At 36.7% G+C, this 19,113-nt stretch overlaps 1 protein-coding gene across 6 annotated transcripts in view; it reads left to right on the top strand.

The window, feature by feature from the left end:
• Window positions 1-19,113, top strand: part of MARK1 (microtubule affinity regulating kinase 1) — a 56,617-nt gene that overhangs the window by 21,410 nt on the left and 16,094 nt on the right. For 4 of the 6 annotated variants that reach the window (XM_021552535.2, XM_021552517.2, XM_021552526.2 and 1 more), the window contains exons 2-10: window positions 458-661; window positions 1,232-1,285; window positions 7,498-7,546; window positions 8,672-8,737; window positions 9,674-9,744; window positions 10,735-10,791; window positions 14,537-14,773; window positions 14,861-14,980; window positions 19,013-19,112. In XM_021552535.2, the coding sequence (XP_021408210.2) occupies window positions 458-661; window positions 1,232-1,285; window positions 7,498-7,546; window positions 8,672-8,737; window positions 9,674-9,744; window positions 10,735-10,791; window positions 14,537-14,773; window positions 14,861-14,980; window positions 19,013-19,112 (958 nt within the window). Of the gene's footprint in view, window positions 1-457; window positions 662-1,231; window positions 1,286-7,497; window positions 7,547-7,970; window positions 8,103-8,671; window positions 8,738-9,673; window positions 9,745-10,734; window positions 10,792-14,536; window positions 14,774-14,860; window positions 14,981-19,012; window position 19,113 lie in introns of those variants that run through there. The other 2 variants (XM_021552543.2, XR_002467485.2) reach the window with 2 other exon arrangements.

Below are 19,113 nucleotides of genomic sequence, written 5' to 3'. Positions count from 1 at the left end.
ATGTTTTGGGAACAAAGTTTACTTGGAAAAAAAAACAAAAAGTAATGTCATTTAACTGAAGAAAGTTAACCAAAATATGCCAAGGTACAAATATATTTTGTACAGTGTTATTTTCAAAAGACCAAATTTGATTATGATTAGACAAATTTATTTGCAACATAGACCTATACTGTGTGGTTTGGCATCTTTAAAAAAGTCTGTAATAGATTGTAGATTACTGCCTAGGTATGTAGTTTTGCTTTTGGAGCTGGTAAAATCTTTCTTTTTCGTGAGACCTATATCAAACTCTGCCCAAAGGTAACATTTTCTCATTAGGCTGCCATTCAGAGTTATCAATTATATTGCAAAAGTTAATTAAATTATTCCCCTTTGCATGTTTTTATACTTGTGGTCTATTCTGTTACAATTGTCTAAAATCCAAGTAGCTAAATTCCCAACTATTTTGTCTGCCTTGCAGCATACCTCTGTGGATGGATACACTGAACCACACATCCAGCCTATCAAATCAAGTAGCAGACAAAACATCCCCCGATGTAGGAACTCCATCACATCCACAAATGAAGAGCATCCTCACATTGGAAATTATCGCTTACTGAAAACAATAGGAAAAGGAAATTTTGCTAAAGTGAAGCTGGCAAGGCATGTGCTTACTGGAAGAGAGGTAAGCCCTGAGAAAGACTGTCAGTCTGATTTGTTTTCTTTGGCTCACTTTATAATAAGTATTTCTTCTAGAGGATGTTTCAGGATATAGAAGAAGTTACCTGACATGCCTGAGTTTCCACCTAACCACCCACTGCCTTTTTAAAATGTAGCTTCTTGGTGAAAGATCAAAATGTTTGTTCTGCATCAAACGGTATTTTGGGGCTGAGAAGATGTCTGTTCATCCCCAAGCATTTCTAAAACTGAAGAGAAATGTATTGATAGGCAAATTTCATTGATATTGGTGATATGTTAATAGATTAATCTTATGTTTGGAGGGCCTGGACAAGATAACCTTGTTCAGTCCAAAGACAGACAGATGTATAAAACTGATTCCTCAGTGGCAAAGTTCCATGCTTCTGCTGGTAAATCTTCATAGGTTTGAGAATTTTGCTTGCTGAAATGTGTAGAAGTAGACACACATGCGTGCTTTAGAGGTGCATCTATGCTCTTGCTCACAGACGTGCAGTATGTTTTTGTTCAAACCTTCTTCTGAGTTTAGTAATTCATAGCTGTTTGGTTTTTTCCCAAGGTTGCTGTGAAAATAATAGATAAAACCCAGCTAAATCCTACTAGCCTGCAAAAGGTAAGAATAGACCATAATATTTGAAATTCTGTAAACGGTCAAACTGTGATCCTTTATTTACTTGACAAAAATATTTGATCCCCTTATCTTGCTAAACAACATTTTTGTGTGTGACCTTGGGAGAGCATGGTCTCTCTGCTATAATGTGCACATTCATTTGTCTGAGGGCAGTGACTCCATGTGGTTCCTATCTGAGCTTTGTTGTTTTGCTCTTCCTTCCTCTTCTCGCTTTCCTCCTTGCCAACAGTAACATTTCTTTTCAATTAGGTATACAAATAGTTTGTCTACATGCTAGACCAAGATTTAATGCTGCAAAGTATGATATTCGTCTTGGATTTTTTTCTTTAATGTACTAATTGGGTTTTTTGAGGACTTAGAGTACCAACTTATATTGCTTTAATGTGTTTTTCTACATTTGTCTTTATACTCTTTCAACTTTAATAAAATATTTGCTGAACTCAGGGGACTTGGTGGCAATTACTTTTTGTGCACAGAATTGACAAAATGAGTGAATATAATCAAAGCAGTGTTGTTTATGCCTGCAGATGAAATTCAGAACTCTTTCATAGTCATTGTGATAAGGGTTTTATCAAAACCCTGGGGATTTTTCTTTGGTTTGGATTTTTACTATTTAACTCTCTGTATGTTTTGTTGTGGCTAAAGCACAGAAATGTTGTACTGTCCTACTGGGGGATGCCCATTACAAAAATTTGGGATATTTTTTGTTTACAAATACTAGACTGCTGTTGTCTGTAGCTGTAGAAATGAGAGAAAGAGGCCAGGGCTTATTGCTGTTCATTTATCTCTGTCTGCTGCTACAATTTATTTTATTGTGTAACTTTGGTTATGGAGAGGTGTAAACAGCTTTGCTTTAATTTCTTTTTTTCTTTTATCTCTTTTATACTTTATTTGCTTTAACATCTCCTTTGTAGTACTTGAGTGTGAGTTCTTCTGGATTTTTTTTTTTAATTCAACCTGCTGTGCAGTCCATGCAGAAGATTTGCTGTTAAGTCCTATATCCTGTATTAAGCAAATCTCTTTGCTAATATTTGAGCTAGAGAAGAGGGACCTGCAGGGGCAGCATGTGATAGAGCATATTGTGGAAATCCTGTGCTGCTCACGTAGCTTATTTCCTAGCTAGCTTGGTGTTCACACTTGAAGGGCTGGGTTTGTCTCATTGTTGAGCAATGGGAAGCTAAAATATGTTAAAACTTTCTGGAAAACTAAGCAAGAAAATCTCAGCTTTGGGAAAATAGTTTTAATGTTAAGTTGTATTCCATACAAAAATACTCACTAATAATTCAATAAACCATTCCAAGTATAAATAAGGCTTCCATAGCATACAAAACATGCTCTCACGTTGCACAAATAATATGTAAAATAGTGATGAAATAGGACATTGCTGCTGTTACTTGGTTTTTTTGAGTGGGAAGCTGGCAACAAGACAAACAGTGTTAGGTACTGTTAGAAGCAGCTTATAGCAGAACTAAGGATAGACATTTAAATTTAGTGATTAACTGGAATTTCATTCTTCAGGAACTTCTAAATATATTGATCCCATGCATCTTCTGCTCACACTGAAAAATTGGGTAATTTGTTGGTATCATGTTTCCATTTGTAAAATACTGATTATAGTTTTCAGAAAAAATAATCTTTGTTTTGAAGCTTTATATGTCTTTAGCTGTGACTGAGTGAATGAATATTGGTTGCCAGAAAGCTCTTAAGTAAACTTAAGCCCAATTTTTGCAGAGTCACTGAAGCAATTGTAAATACAAAGCAAATAAGGATGAGAGGGTGGTTCATTAGCGTGCTTAAGATAATTTCTGTTAGTATTTTAGTGGGTCATTTGTGGATTGTTAGTAAAATCATAAAAATTCTTTTTCTGTTCTGTGAAATCAGACACACTTTTTTCTTCACTGAACTATTACATTTTGTTTGTGATTCTCCTTATACTATTTAGTATCACTGCAGTGTGAAGTTTTATGATTTTGTTATCAGGCTTATACTGTACAAAGGACTGTTAAATGGTTGGGTTTTTTTCTTCAAGAGGCAGTGTTGGGAATGGGAAACAGTGATAGTAGTATTGTGTTGATAGGGACATTTATCTAGTGAAGGTTTATAGAGGACACTGGAGTATGTTACTGGCACGAAAATACCACTCCTGAGTTTGAACCCATCTAAACTCTCCTGGTTGAGAGGATGGTCTCTAGAACTTCAAAGTATAAATTTTGCAGTTCAGCAAAACTTTTAGATCTTCAGTCACTACTGATTATTATTAATCAAGACAAATTTCTGGTTATCTTGGGTGTGGGATCACTTACAAAACCATCTCCTTTCCATTCACCAAAGTATGAAGGATATTGAGTGCAAGTCAGTTTTGCTACAGTACTTGCTACTGACCTAATTAAGTGAAATGAGTCATCATGGCTTCACATGCACCATTCTGTTTTGTAAACAGACATATTTGAGCACATACTTCACTTGCTGGAAGTGTTATACAAGCTGGGTCTGTAGTTAGTCACGGGTATAAAAGCAAAGAGTGTTTAGTTTCTTCCTAGCTGCTCACCGGTGTTTTCATGCCCTGTTGTATTCACAGGGTACTTCAGACAGAGTTATTTTAGATTGTGTCACAAACATTTGATGGCTGAAGTAAGCTGACCTTGTGAATTTTTAATATTGCTTTCTTGTCCATGCAATGTGATAGCTTATGTTAATGTCTTAACTTACATTGTATTTCTCACTCCAGGACCTCTACCTCTTTAAATAGAAAACCTATGTTGAATTAAGGGTCCTGCCTTTCTATTTTGTTTTCAGTTTGTTCAGTATATGGTTACCACCATACCTAGTGAGCATCTGTTTAGAACAGAGCTGGCTTTATTGTTGACTTGCAGTCTTGATAGTAACTTACTGTACTGGCTTAGCTTTTTCCACTGTTACTATTGTAATTTGTTTCCAAATATAAGTATTTGGGTTTTGTCATAACACAAACTTGTATCAAAATAGCCAGTCTATTTTTTACATGTCTGCTACATTGAAAATTTTGTCTTCTACTGGCTTCAGCAGGGTTGTTTCTGAAACAGCATTCTGTTGCTCTTCTGCAAACTGCTAGTCGAGCAGAAGGTGCTTTTTTTTCATTAATAGGTTTAATTAGGATATGATTATTTCAGATATGCCCCTTCTAGGGGACAGCAAACTTTTTATTCTTTAAGCATGTTTGGAGCCTCTTACTTAAGTTCCTCTGTTGTTGAGGAAAGCAGAACAGAAGTAAAGTAGTGTGGAAGACTTGGAACAATTTCAGTGTGTTACCTATTGAGAGCTGTGCTCCTTTTGCCACATCCCTTCTCAGTAACGGTTTAGAAAGTAGAGCAGCTTTCAAGCACAGTTTTCAAAGAAGAAAAAGCTTTGGTTAACTGAATATTTTCAGTTTGATTGTAGTAACTTAAAGTAAATCTTAAAACATAAGTGTCAATCTGGAAGCAGGTAGAAATGTTATTAATGGTTTGGCAGATCTTTGCTTTCTGCAGTTTGTTCCTCGGAAAATTAAGCTGGAGGCACAGGAAACAATTTTTCAAGTCTTTTTCCTAACTACAAATTTTAGAAACAGAGTATGGTACTGGCTGTCCCTTTCTAAATGTGAAGCTTTTGAGGCTACAGCACCTTTCCAACAAGGAGATGCTTATTCAAGAGCTTTTTTGAATGGTAGCCTTTATTAAGAATGAAGAGTAGTCCTGTAAATGTGTGGTGGGGTGGTGAGAGATAAGTCACTTATACCTTCTGAGAGAGAAGGACACTGCTGCTCAGGAAAATACAAGTGTGTCTGAATTCTGAAAATGTCATTTTTTGTCAGTAAAATAGATCATAATCCTGCAGCAGGTTGCCTTGTCCTCAGAAAACAAACATCACTGTTCTGTCCAGATTTTTATAGGTTTAACAAACCTGGCTTTGTAGGAAACAGCACTGGTCTTCTTGCTTAAATATCTCTATGCAGAAAGGTATATCCTGAGTGTTATTGAGGGGCTAGTGGTATTGTTCAAAGGTGTTTATATTTGTAAATACATGATTATTGGCATTGCACGTGTTAATGAGCAGCATGCTTCTGCACAGAGAAGGCGTGGAGGAGGAGATTTATCTCAGATAAGGTAGTGCTTCATGGAATGCAGAGTTGCAATATGAAATCATGTCCTTGAATACTGTTAAGGCTTTTATTCAGAAATATTTGTGGAACAAAATTTCTTGTCACTGTAAAATCAATTTTAATTTTAAACCAATTAGAGTCTTAAACCAATTAGTAAACTTCTAAATCTTGTGAGAATATTGAATAGAATAATGCACATCTTTTTTTTTTTCAATTTCCATATACTTTACATGAAATATAAAAATGTGAGGGTTGAAATTAATTTTCTATAGAAGTCTCATGTTTTAATCCAGTCTATGAAGGTATGAAGGTTTACTGCTGTACCTCTTATACCAGTCTTAAGTTATCTTTCCAATCTTTTGGGGAAGAACTGATTTTTCCACATACCTGCTTAGAATCTCTTCTGATGCTGTACCATCCATTGGATTAGATTTGTTGGCTTCTGGTTAGTTTATATTGTTTTAGCTGAGAAATTTATTCTTGTATAACAAATTCCAATACTTAGAAAAACAACAAATTCACAGTGAACATCCTGACGTGGTGGTTTTTCTTAAAAATGGCTGATTTTATGAGGAAAAGATATTTGCTCAAATGAATTCTGGTGCATAATATTACATACCCTTGTTTTGTGGTTTAGACATAAGCAAACTACATCTATTCATATTTGCTCAGAGAAATGCTTTTGTAGTCTTCACTTCCCTCTGAAATTGTTTTAATGGCAGTTATAAGGCAAGTGCATAGTAACTAGCATGAAATACTTAAATAATGCAAGTATACATCTGTAATATTATTACTTGAGCTGTAGCAATCATACTTTATCAAAAACTGAGTGCCAATAAGATGTTGCTCTGTAATCTTAATTTGTAGAATAAATGCAGAATTTTAGAGACATAAAATACACTAAAGTGCTACTCTTTGGGGAGCTGTTCAGTCTCTGGCTTGCATCACTGTACCCTTTTGCAATGGTTGCATCTGATCAAATGGGATTAATTTTGAAAATGGAGGGTGAGATGTCTCTGCAACATGAGAGAAACAAAACAGCAACAACACACTTAGTGTGTTGAGCTCAGTCTCTCTAAGGAGGACTATAAGATATTTCCAAAGATATTTCCAAAATGTCTAAGCATTACACTGAAGAGTGTGAGCATTTCTTCATTTATTTCGGCATCCTATGGTAGCCCAATAAGGGACCAAAGAGTGTGCAGCACATTAAATAGGGGCTGTGCTGTTCAATTAAACAGTGCAAGCCTATCAGTATTGCCAGCCTCAACTACATAGCCCTGAACTACATAGGCATTTTTGATTTCTTTCCTTTGAGCTGCTAGGTTAATCTTGATGCATCTCTAATTAATAAAGCCATGAATGGTAGAAATTTAAGACCAATAAGTTCTTGTTTATGTTTAAAAAGAAAAAAAATCTGTGTGAAGTATATATACCAAGAGCTTTAAGTTTGTCCATTTGTTTATTACATGATTTGTTGTCACATTGACTTTCAGCAATGATAAACCTTCAGGACTTGCAGGGGGAGAGAGGGGGAATCACTGCTGCTTGTGACCAGTGTAAAATCTGGTAGTTGTGGGAAAAGCAAACTTGACTGCTTCACCTCTGTGGAGCAGCAGGACTTGGAGGATGTCAGAATTCCTGGTAGCTTCTTCCATTTGAACCATCTGTGTGTGACTTTTGTCTAGGGCTTCATCTTACACCTGCAGTTTCGATGTGTTCACGGTAGTTGGCAGAGCTTGCCAGTCACCAAAGAGAGAGTGAATACTTGTGTGAATAATCTGTAGGATTTGGTCAGTGTAGAACTCCAGAAAGGGCTGTGCAACTTGATATTTGCATAAAGCTTAAAAATTGATCTGATTTTGTTATGTCGTTATTTGTAGTTTTTATATTGGTTTAATGCATAAAACGTAGATTATGTTTTCTGGAGTTCACTGCACTATATTTGTGTATATTTTATGCTAATGCTACTTTCTGTGGCCTTTTCTGTCTTCTGCTTGACATTTAAAATTGCATATCTTGTGTAATTTTTCCCTAATAAACACATTCTAAGGAAATTGTCCTGCTTCCTTGACAGTTGTTTCGAGAAGTACGAATAATGAAGATTCTGAATCATCCCAATATTGGTAGGAGCCCTGCATTTCTGCAGACTTTTCTTCTGTTATACTGTTTACATTTTACTCTATTTGGCTGTATTTGAATGTAGGGCTGTTAAACTTTTTTTTAAGCTAATAGGGACAGTAAGCATCCAGTAAATGCTTCATTGTCTCCCCTCCTTTATTGACTCTGCTTGCATCAAGAATTTTGCTCAGAGGAGGTAAACTGCTCAGTCCAGGAAAGCCTTACACAGAGTAGGAGATGTGAGCTCTCCAGTCTATCAAGTACCCCAACTCCCCTCTTCCATTGAAATTATTCTTGAGACCCAAAAGCATGAGTTTCTTAGGTGAGAGTAGCAGAACTCCATTAGTTCAGTCTAGGAAAGACTCCTGCTGACTGATATTTCCAGAAAATTAGAATTACCAAGTATGTAATTTTCCCTTTCTGCTTTAGTTCTTTCACCTACCCCACAGCTTCAGGGCCCTACTTTGTGATGACAATTCTTCTGGCTGAGGAGGGCTGGACAGTCTTGTTCCAGAGACAGTTAATGGTCCTGAATTGGCCAGAGGGCTTGTTGCATACAAGGTATGGACGAGGTGTACAAGTTATTACATGCTAGGCACTCCCTTCTCATCCCTTAAATTGTTTGTTGCTTTTTCAGCATTCATAGCTTCTGCTGTTTTCTGTTTTCTTGGGGGTGGTGGTGGGGGTGTGTTTGTTTTAAATGAGTGGTTATATTGCCATCTGAGGAAAGTCAGACTTAACATTTCTGGTATCCACTTGGTTTTTAGCTGGTCAGAATCTTGGATTTCTGACTGTGAGCAGTTTGCTAGCAAAACAGGGGAGGTTTGTATGATCTTAAATTAAGTCTGTGTCAAATTAAACACTAATTTCAGCATGAACTCGTTTGTATAGTGTGCATAAACTTTGAAAAAATTGTGAATTAATATGCTTTATTATCAACTGTGATGTAGAAATTAATTTTTGGTCTTTTTCCCCCTCAAAAGAATGCTAACCTAAAGGATATAAAGTTTCTGTATGTTTTAGTGTTATCAGTGGCCATAAATTATACTCATTCCATGAGTATAATTGTTTGTTTGTACTGTGCTTTTACTCCTGGCTGCAATCTCTCTCTCATTCATTTTTTTTTGCAGTAAAATTATTTGAAGTTATTGAGACTGAAAAGACGTTGTATTTGGTAATGGAATATGCCAGTGGGGGTAAGTGAATTCTGAAATATGCGTTAGGGATAAACTGAAATGCCAGTTACATGCCTAGAAACGCTTTAAGGATTTAATGGGTTATTTCAATGTGGCCTTCAGAGCAGTCCCAGCAGACCTCTCAGGGCAGGATTTCTTGATTCTGTTAAGCAACCTCTTAGGTTTGTGCTCAAGGATAGTTTCCATTCTGAGGTTCCTGCTGCAGTATCAGGAGATAATCTGGCACAGATTCTGGCAAAAACTCTCGCTCATATTTATCTGCTATATTTAGGCAAGTGCTGGTGCCTCATTTTATCTTGCAAATGTGTGCCAAAGCACTCGAGGAGGCAGATCCGGGGATGGGAATCAGTAACACAGGAAGGGGAACCAGCAGGCTCATAGTGAGAGGATAGTGAGTGCCTGCTTGAGAAGCTGCTTAGCATCTGAATGGGAAATGTTTAAATGTGGGAAGAGAATCCAGCACAGCACCAGTGACCAGCTAGGAAAGGCTGCTGTCAGACAGTGCAAAGATAGGATCTGAAAGGCATTTGAGCAGCTTTATTAGGAAAAGAATAAGAAGGAATAAACAGAAATAATATAAATAGCGTTAAGTGCAGCCACTAGAGATGTGCAAAACAAATCTGGTTCATAAGTTGCTGGATTCCTAATGTGTCTTACACACGATATGAATATTTTTTGTGATTGAGTGTTTGTTTCACAGTGGTTAAGTAAATTTAAAAATTGAAGCCTTAGTATGAAGGGTTCCATTTTTATTTCTTAGTTATTGTCTGAATGAAATCTAATGTGAAAAGTCAAAAGGAATTTTTCTTGGCTGCTTCTATATCCTTTCCCTTCAAAAAAAGGAGCAGCATGGGGTGTGTGGTGTTTTCAAGTATGTTTTGATTGTGTGTGATAGTAAAAAAATTAATACTGATGCTTTGTCCTTGTCATGCTCAGGAGAAGTGTTTGACTACCTAGTTGCACATGGAAGAATGAAAGAGAAAGAGGCTCGTTCAAAATTCAGGCAGGTATGAAATTACCATGTTCATTCTTTTTTTGTTTCTATTTATGTTGTTTTCGGATAGACATGAGTGTGAGCAAACTTATTTTATTTAACAAAAAATTGTTTAGATAGTGTTTACTACAGCTGCAGTGGAAAAAAAATCCCAGAAGAGAAAAATATCTACTTCCTACATACTGTCTAAAAATAATAAAATTGTTTTACATTTTCTTTTAGTCAGTGTTCCTAAGAGCCACTTCTTTTATTGTGACTCACTTGAACTTTAAATCCTTTTCTGAATATTTTAGGATTTTACAGCTGTTCTAGCTAGAGATATTGGTATGATGACAGGTACTGCTGTATCATGTCACACTGTTTCGTATGAAGGCTATTCTGTAATAGGCTTTTATCTTCTTATTATAGACTTGCTCATCTTAATCCTTTTCTTACTCTGGTTTTAGTGATTTTTTTAGGAAAGCTTTAATCAGATAGATATATCAAGTTTGGTGGTTTTTTTCAGAATTAAGTTATATAATTAACATTTAAAGAAACTGTTCTTGCTGTTTCAGACTTGTTTTTTGTTCTATATTTGAAAGACATGGCAATAGTGAATGAATTGTTCTGCTAGGGATGAACTGCAAAGATATGCAGTTGATATTTTAGAAGATATAATCTGAGCTCATGTATCTGGCTACTGTCTTGAAGGGTGGGTTAATTTCCTTTCAATGGTTATTGCTATTGGGTGATTTGCTTTTAAAAAATACGATTCTCCAGTTATCTTGAGAGATATGTATTAAACTTCTCTTTAGTAGGAAAATGAGCTACTTATAGGGACTTGCTAGTTTTACTATTTAAGCTTCAATGAAAGAAACTTAGATGAATATTTTTTTAAGATAAACATTTTATTCATTTGTTATGTTCTAGTGCATCATATCAGGAAACAAAATTACTAAATTATATGTGAAAACTTATAATGAAGTTGAAATAAAATATTTCACTTATCATCTTGGTGTTTCAGATTGTATCTGCTGTACAGTATTGTCATCAAAAATGCATAGTTCATCGTGATCTTAAGGTAGGTTGTTACTTATTTTACTTTTTGCTGCCTATCATACAGACTTAACTTCATTTTATATATTAGTCCTTGCCACTGCCTGTGAATGCCTCAAACATGTGAATGAAGGAATTATCACTTGTATTTCATTCTCAGTTTCCTGAAGCTCAAAAATAATGTAGCTTCCTTCTTGGAGCAGAAGAGAGACAAGAATAGAACATGTGTTACTTTCATTCCAGTTTTGACTTTAAGAAAGAGACATGCTCTCCAAAGAATTATACCTGCTGTCATGCTGGTATCTAAACAGTGAAGCTGCAGATCAATTGATACCAGCCATCACTACTTACTTAAAATATTTCCAGTTAAGGTATATTGCAAGGATATATAAAACAGTCTTTCCTTAGTGATTTATAAGAAATACATTAGGTTTTTAATCTCTTTGAGTTTCTGGTTTATATTCTAATGTTTAATTTGTACAGGAAAAATCAATTAAGGGTAAACAGAAATTAGTTGAATTTTTTTAAAAATCCTTAGTAATCTATCTGTGTAAACCACCAGACTATATTAAAAGTTCAGCAAATGCAGGTACAACCTAAGTCTTGCCTGACATTGTCTTCATGCCAAGTTTAGGTATCATGGGACTTGGACATCATCTTCACCCACTTAAAAGCTTTCTTGTGCTCTTGCTTTGATGCCTTAGAACATTTACAAAGAAAACACTGGTGTCAGTTTTTTCTTACTAATGTATCTGAAAACTTGTGAAAAGCTGAGGTTGAATAATTCCTAAGGGTTTTTCTTCACCAGTATCTTTTGCCTTATCTCAATGCACTGCAGCACTCTTTCAACCTCATCCTTACAAATCTGTTTCCTGATACCTGTCAATCTGCCAGTTCCTGCATGTGCACATGAGGATGGATAATAAATAAATACATCCTTTTCTGCTGAGTTGTCCCTGCCCTAGGAGTGTTGTCTTCTGATGGTGGTGGTGCCTGCCCAGCACTCTGAAGTCAGAATGCAAGGAAGGAAAAAATGGTTGGATTTCTTGACTGAAAAAAAAATCCTCTATATCTTGCCTGATGGTTTGGAGCCTGTGAATGCATTGTCAAGCTCCCTGGAGCTTACTGCAGCCACTGCTGTTGAGCTTTCCAGAAGGCTGCACCCAGAGACCTCTTGGACAGCCAGGACAGGCCCTTCACTGGTTCTCTAGACTGGCTGGGAGTAGGGAGCCAGCCATCTCCTCATGCTTATCTAGTTCTGGCTCCTTCAGCCCAGCTATGTGACTGAATCTTGCTACATTAACCTCTGTGCAGCTGCTCAGCATCCTGAGCCTTGCTCTTTCTCCTAGAGCCCCTTAGAGCCTCCACCTCTCTTCCATTTCTTAGTTCCATAGCACACACACAGATCACAGGCCATGCTCTCAAGCCTATGCAACACAGCTTTGCAGCATTCACACAGGAACTACCTGCCACGAGGAGTCTGCTGCTGATCTCCTTCCTATTTGCAAGGCAGCCAGGCAGGTTTCAAAATAACTTTTATTTGATTTTTTTTCTATGTCTTTTCTTGGCTGGAGTTATGCTAGACTCATCTGAAAAGTTCAGGGTAAAGTGTGATTGAAAGCCAGTCAGCCTAGCCAATGAAAAATATGTTTTCCAGAGGAAAAAAGACTAAATGTGTGGCTTTGAGGAGGTGTTCTTCCTTCATCTCTTCTTTCCGAGTGATATGACATCTCTGTCTCATTTAAAACTCTTCTCATGGAGCTGCAGAGAAGGAAAAGCAACTTTAAAGTGGTGTCTGCCTTCTCATCTGCTTCTGTTGACTCTCTACGGTATCAGCACATTGAGCAATTGATATTGCACCACAACAAGACAGAGGTCTAGCACCACTTTGGATATTTTTGACACAACTTTTTGGTTTTAATAACAGTTTATTTACAAGTTATGTCAGACTAAACTGGAGAGATGTGTAGGAAAATATGCAAGTTTGTCCAGGCTATTCTGGTAGAAAAATTGTCTCCTTTTTACTTTGTAATTATAAACAACTTGTTTAGAAAGGGCTGTAACCATTTCCAACTTTGCTCATCCTGTGATGCACAGAACTTATCTTTTCAGGTAATAGTTTTTGCTTTGAACATGTAATCAACAAGAGCACTGTCTTTCTTTTTGGCATATTAAAAAGGTCTTTTGGTGTTTTTGTTTGAAGTAAGGAACCTGCAAGCGTGGGGCACTTGGGGTAGCAGAGTACTGTTGAACTAGGAGGACTATTGTAATCACAGAGCAGCTGCACTGACAGTACTGTTTTCACCACAAGGAAAATGAAGTCTTTGTGAAGTAGTGTAGAAGGCTGTCAGATCTGGAAAACAGCTCTGTGAGTCTGTCTGCAGGCACATCAGCTGGAACCAGCTGGGATTACAGGTCATGAATTGGAAAAATAAAATATTTTTCAGGATTTTACTCCTGGTAAAAGCTAAATTCTTTTGTGCAGCTATTAGCTTGATATACTGGTAGTTAACTGTCTGCTGTTCTGCTCACTGAGTGTAAGCAAAATTATTAAAAATAAGCTCAAACAAACCCAGACAAAATCATGTTTACCCTTTTAATCAAATCCGCTGACAATTAGATTGCTGCTTCTCTGATTGTGAGCGGAAGCATTTTTATATTTTCTGTGTTCAATTCTGAGCACAGCATCTGATGAGAGATGTCTCTTTGCTGTAAAACTGTTGTTTGGCAATAAGGTGAACCCTCTGGTCTGGTTAACATCTGGCCTTCGGTTGAAAAAGTAGGATTCCTGCTCTTCTTGGTGCTCTCTTGTGTTGCTGGCATGCAGATCAGGAGCTGAGACTCAGATAAATAAACATTGCCCAGTGCTGTTGCACTCCTTGCACAACATCCTTGCATTGTTGTCAGTTCTGCTGCACTCCTTGCACAACATCCTTGCATTTTGAGAAATCACTTTATTCCCCCAATAATATATTAGTATTTCTGTAACTTCACCCTTTTTATTTTCTTACCTACTTGTGATGCTAAATGTAAGATACTGTTTACTGACTCTTCAGATACCTGTGCACTTGCATCTGTGTATATGTGGTACATTGCATTTACACGATTGCTGCACAGGCATTAATCTCAGATGTATAGAATACATTCTGTGTGAAAAGAATTAAATACTTGATTGTTTAATTAAATACCATGGTGTTGCTGAAACAAACACTAATAATAAAAGGGAAAGGATTTTTTTGGTACAGAATGCTAAAGTACAGCATGTAGCTTGAAGTGTTTCATCTTACAAGCAGAAGATATCTTCTTCTTAAGTCTTAAATTCATTCTAACATTTACTCTGCCATAATGGTAAATGATGTCTAGGATTAGATTTACTCTCCCTGGCATCAGAAATTGGCATGAACCTGTCAACAGCTTCAAGTGCTATTCTGAGATGTCTAGATACTTCACTCTAAAGCTGAACTAAGTTATTTCTTCCAGAATATAAAATGTTGATAGTTGATTCACTAGCTGACTTTTCAGTTTGTTTAGCTGCTCTTAAAAGTTATGTTTTCTTTAGTAAACATTTCTGATTTTCAGTCCTTGTAACATGTATGGGGGATTAGTTTCTTTTATTCTGCAAGAAAGAGGCAGATGGTGAACTGTTTTAGTAAAAAACATTTTTGTATTTATTGATAAATGATATATTGCACTCCATATATATTGCACTTATATATGTTATATATAATATAATCTGATACAAAAATCCTCCTCTTCTATTTTCCTCTTAGGCAGAAAATCTTCTACTTGATTCAGATATGAACATTAAAATTGCAGACTTTGGGTTTAGTAATGAGTTCACGGTTGGTAATAAACTGGACACATTTTGTGGCAGCCCGCCTTACGCTGCTCCTGAACTTTTCCAAGGAAAGAAATACGATGGCCCTGAAGTGGATGTGTGGAGCCTTGGGGTGATTTTGTACACACTAGTGAGTGGATCACTGCCATTTGATGGTCAGAATCTAAAGGTACAGTTACATTATGAAAGCTTGGCTTCTGCTGGCTTTAAATCTTCTGTCTCATCAGGAGCTCATCATTTAAAACTGATTTTACAGGAACTGAGGGAGCGAGTCCTGAGGGGGAAGTACCGCATTCCATTCTATATGTCCACAGACTGTGAAAATCTGCTGAAGAAGCTACTAGTACTGAATCCAATAAAAAGAGGCAGCTTGGAAGTAAGTAATTTTGGCTTGGAAAAAGGGGGGCTTAAATTAAGAAAGAATAAAATACATACAACAGTTGTTTGAGAATTCTTAATTTTTCAGGATCGATACGTTATTCTTGTTTTAAGGGCCCAAAAGTCTTGTTAAATAAAAAAAATAAAAAAGGAAATGTCCCAGAAACAGTGCAGCTTGAAAATAGAAAGTGTTAATCAATGAAAATCTACCCTTAATTGCAGCTGTCTTAATAGCTAAAATAAGAACATTACAAAGTGTGAATTCTTCCCACTTGTTTCAGTCAGATAATGGAGCTAGTTCAAAATCTGTGGAAAGTGGGACAAGATTGTAAATGTCTTCCTGGAGTTTTTCAGAAAAACGAGACCAGCAGCAGGCAGTGCCATAAGCTTTTTCAACTGACCATTTTCATGGCTTCTTAAAAAGGATAGGTGCCAGAAGAATAACTAGCTGATGGAAAAGAGTGTCGATTTTTTTGTTTGCTTCAGTGCCATAATACATGTAAACACTAAGAACTCCGTGAATGGTAAGCTAATGATGGCTAGTTATTTCTGTTTGAGCCTTTCTTCTCCCTCTTCTGGCAGTGTTGTTTTTGAGTAGGTAGAAAATTTATATATATAATAATTCCTGCTGTGTCCCTTGGGTAAAATCTGTTTGGGGTATTTCTAATGAGTTATGATTGTTGTTGTTAGTAAATTAGGTTTTCTTTTCATGGGATGTGAAAAATATCTGTGCAGAACTTGTAAGATGTCTAAAAGCTTCAGTGTTTTTTAAGGGGCTGTTTTGTTCAAGATTGATGTATTGGATAGTACTTGCTGCATAGCTGATATTTAACAAATAATTGGTGTAGAGTTCACTCTAAAAGCTGCCTGGGTCTATTGTGTGAATTCTTTAACAGGGAGGGATTTTTTAAAATAACATCTGCTTACCATAGAGATGAAAGTAGAGCAGAAAATAAGTAGAATACTTTTAAAATAGTATTTGCATGAGTTAATCACTAGTGACTTTTGTTTCATCTTTCTACACTTGTGCAGAAGTGGATGTGTTCCAGAGAATAAATCCCATTTAAGCAGCTTTTTGTTTGTAGTGGCATGACTTATGCTTCCTGGCATGGAGGCAGGCTACCTGTGCAAGGAAGCATGGACTCACTGAGCTTGGCCTGCATGCAACTTATTCCAAGCTGATGCTGGTTTATGGCTTTTTACAGATAGTTTTAAGAGAATAGTGAATGATGGGCTCTGCTTTACTGATATGTGCTCATTATGTTCTCTGATTACTGTCTACAGGACATAATGGTAAGAGTGTAGACATTTCAAAGATCACTGTTCACCTGTGTCATGTTTAGCTTTTAGGGAAGTAGTCTTTTCTTCTATTGAATTTTTGTCTGAATATTCAGCAGTTTATCTTCAAATCTAATTTCACTTTCATCCTAGGTATTGTAGCGTTATCCAGTTCTTGTAAAATTCCTTCCTGGCCCTGGAGAGAGGTGTTGGAGATAGCAGCTTTGCTGAAATGACAGGGCAGTCAGATTGTGTGGAATAGAGAGAGAAAATGTCATGTGTGACCAAGGGTCCTGAGCCAGTTCCAAAATACTGATAACAGACATTGATCAGTATGCTGACCTAAGGGGAGGAGAGAGGCATCATGACCCTTTTTTTCCAAAGGAATATTCTTGAAATCACATTTGCTGAATTAAAGAGTGTGGTATGTGGTCTGGAAAGAAATGTCTGCCTGAACACTTCTAAAAATACATGTTTAGAATGAAAGTATAAATTTGTTGGAAGCTTCTAAAAGTGGAAAAGCTAGGTCATCTTAGGTTGGGGAGGGGGATTTTTTTGTGCTTTGCCTTCTGATTATTTGCTCAGTCCTAGCCATACAGCTTCTCAATTCCCATGCATGTTTTTGGCAGACCATCCAAAAGGATGTTTGTCAGTGACATCAGCACCAAAGCTCAGATCCACACAGGACCAACCACATGGTTAGGTTTAGCACTTGTCCTCTGGTAAGAACCAGGCAAATCTTTATTAAAATGCTTCCTCTAGACTTTTTCATGGCTCCAGCCAAGAAGTAACATTTTCTAAATGAGCATGTTGTCATAAACCATTAAATCTTCCCAGGAAGTGATGGGGAAAATGTACTGTCAGAGAAAATACCTCTTAACTGACAGGTTTTCAACTAATTCCTCTTTCCCTTTACCCCAGTTTTTAATTCTTTTGCATAGTGTTGCTCTGAAATTTCTCCAGAGCAGATTTATGCTTTCAAAGTGTAATAAAGCAAAATAATTTTGACACAGACAAGACTTGAGCCAGACCAGATTTTTATTAGATATTTTTCCTGAAAATGGAGGGAAAACTCATCAGTAATATCTAATTGGTTGAAATTTAGTTTGGATTGGTGTTTAAGAAGTACAGTTTGAGTCAGATTTCTAAATATTCTCACCAAGGCTGCTGCTCTTTAATCAGCTGACTGAAGGCCCAGCAGAACTTACACAAATGTAGTATTGATCCTGGAATTGGATTGTTTGTGTCGCTTCAAAATGCTTAATTGTAAGAGCCTGTTAAAGAGTTGTACAATAACTCAGTGTGCCTCTGAGGTCATGCATTTAAAAGACAGAAGCCAGCAGAAATGTAGATGGAAACAGAAAGCAGATTACGTTGAACTCTAGATCCACCTGCTGAAGAAACATAAAAAAATGTAAGTGGGAATTTTCAGGTTTGTTGGTTAATTCCAGAAGGATAAAGAAAGAGGGGTAGAATTTGAGCCATGATTTCTGTCATCCACTTCATCACGCTTAAACTTCAGATTTATTTAACAGTATCTTTACAAAATTATGATTGCAGAGAGTGCATAATAGCCTTTGGGCAGGCTCTCCTATTCCTGAAAGGCTACAAATACATAACCCAAGTCTGTTGTCTAGTAGACTCATGATCTGTATGTCAGAAATACAGTATAGCAGTATGTGTTCACCATACCTCCCTCTTTATCCCCTCAAAAGCCAAAAAATAATTCCATGATAGAACAAATCTTTTAAGTGTTACTGTCAGCAAAATGTTAATTGGCACAAAGTTCTGTATTGTTCTTGTAAGGGTACAGCTATTAGGATCTGTAATTTGGCAGTAGCACTACATACAACGAATTTGGTTATATCAATGGAAAATTGAGTCTTTGGCTCTTTGTGAGAAATAACTTAATTCAGTGTTTGCAAGGCAGATTTGGAGCCTGTGGGAAACTTGATTTGCTGGCACTTGTTTTGTTCTTGTGTCCATGTAGTGAGCAGTATTAGCATCTGTCCCTGAAGAGACATGTGTGCTTGTTGCTGCAGGAGGGAAAATTATTTTAGCAGTTTAAAGATGAATATGTTCTTAAGGCAAAATTGTGATGGTTAGGGATTCCAGACAATCAATCTGACAGCCTACAAAAAGATCCAGACCACAAATGAAGGAAATTTTCCAAAGAAGGCAAGAGAAATTTTTGAAGTAAATAACTGCATGGTATAGAGAGAGTTAAGAGGCATTTGTCCCTCCAGCCAAACTTGGAAACATATTTAGGTCAAGTGCAGTGAGAAGATCCATAGGAAAAAATTGCCAGTTGGCATCATGATCTTGAAACTAATGACTGTAGGAAGCATCAGCACATTCCTGTATTATATTTTAGTTTTTAAACACTCCTTCACTATTATTCGAAGGAGCTCTTTATCATGATAGAGCTGGTATTGCATTAGCATCTTAGGATGTTAACCAAGAGGAGCACATGGAAGTGAAGTGTACAGAATGAAAGATTTTGTTTTTCAGTGGTTTTTCTGGTATTTTAGACAGGGTGATGGCATGGAGAATGGTAAATAGGAGGAATGAACTTATGGGAACATAAGGATGTGAAAGATAAAAGAAAAATAAGACGTGAGGAGAAAAGGTATGAGGGAAAGAGCAGCATTCAGATTATGAACTTCAAATTGCTTTCCAGCAGCCAAGCTAGCACAAGTGTAATGGGGTATGGTAAAGGGCATGTTGGCCTAAAGCTCTTTTATTTTCTTAGCAAATCATGAAGGATCGGTGGATGAATGTAGGCCATGAAGAAGAAGAACTAAAGCCATATACTGAGCCTGAGCCAGATTTTAATGACACCAAAAGAATAGG

This window comes from Lonchura striata, chromosome 3 (assembly GCF_046129695.1).
Source record: "Lonchura striata isolate bLonStr1 chromosome 3, bLonStr1.mat, whole genome shotgun sequence".
NCBI lineage: Eukaryota > Metazoa > Chordata > Aves > Passeriformes > Estrildidae > Lonchura > Lonchura striata.
Note: the sequence above shows the minus strand (reverse complement) of the source record. Positions and strands in the feature narration are given on the sequence as shown.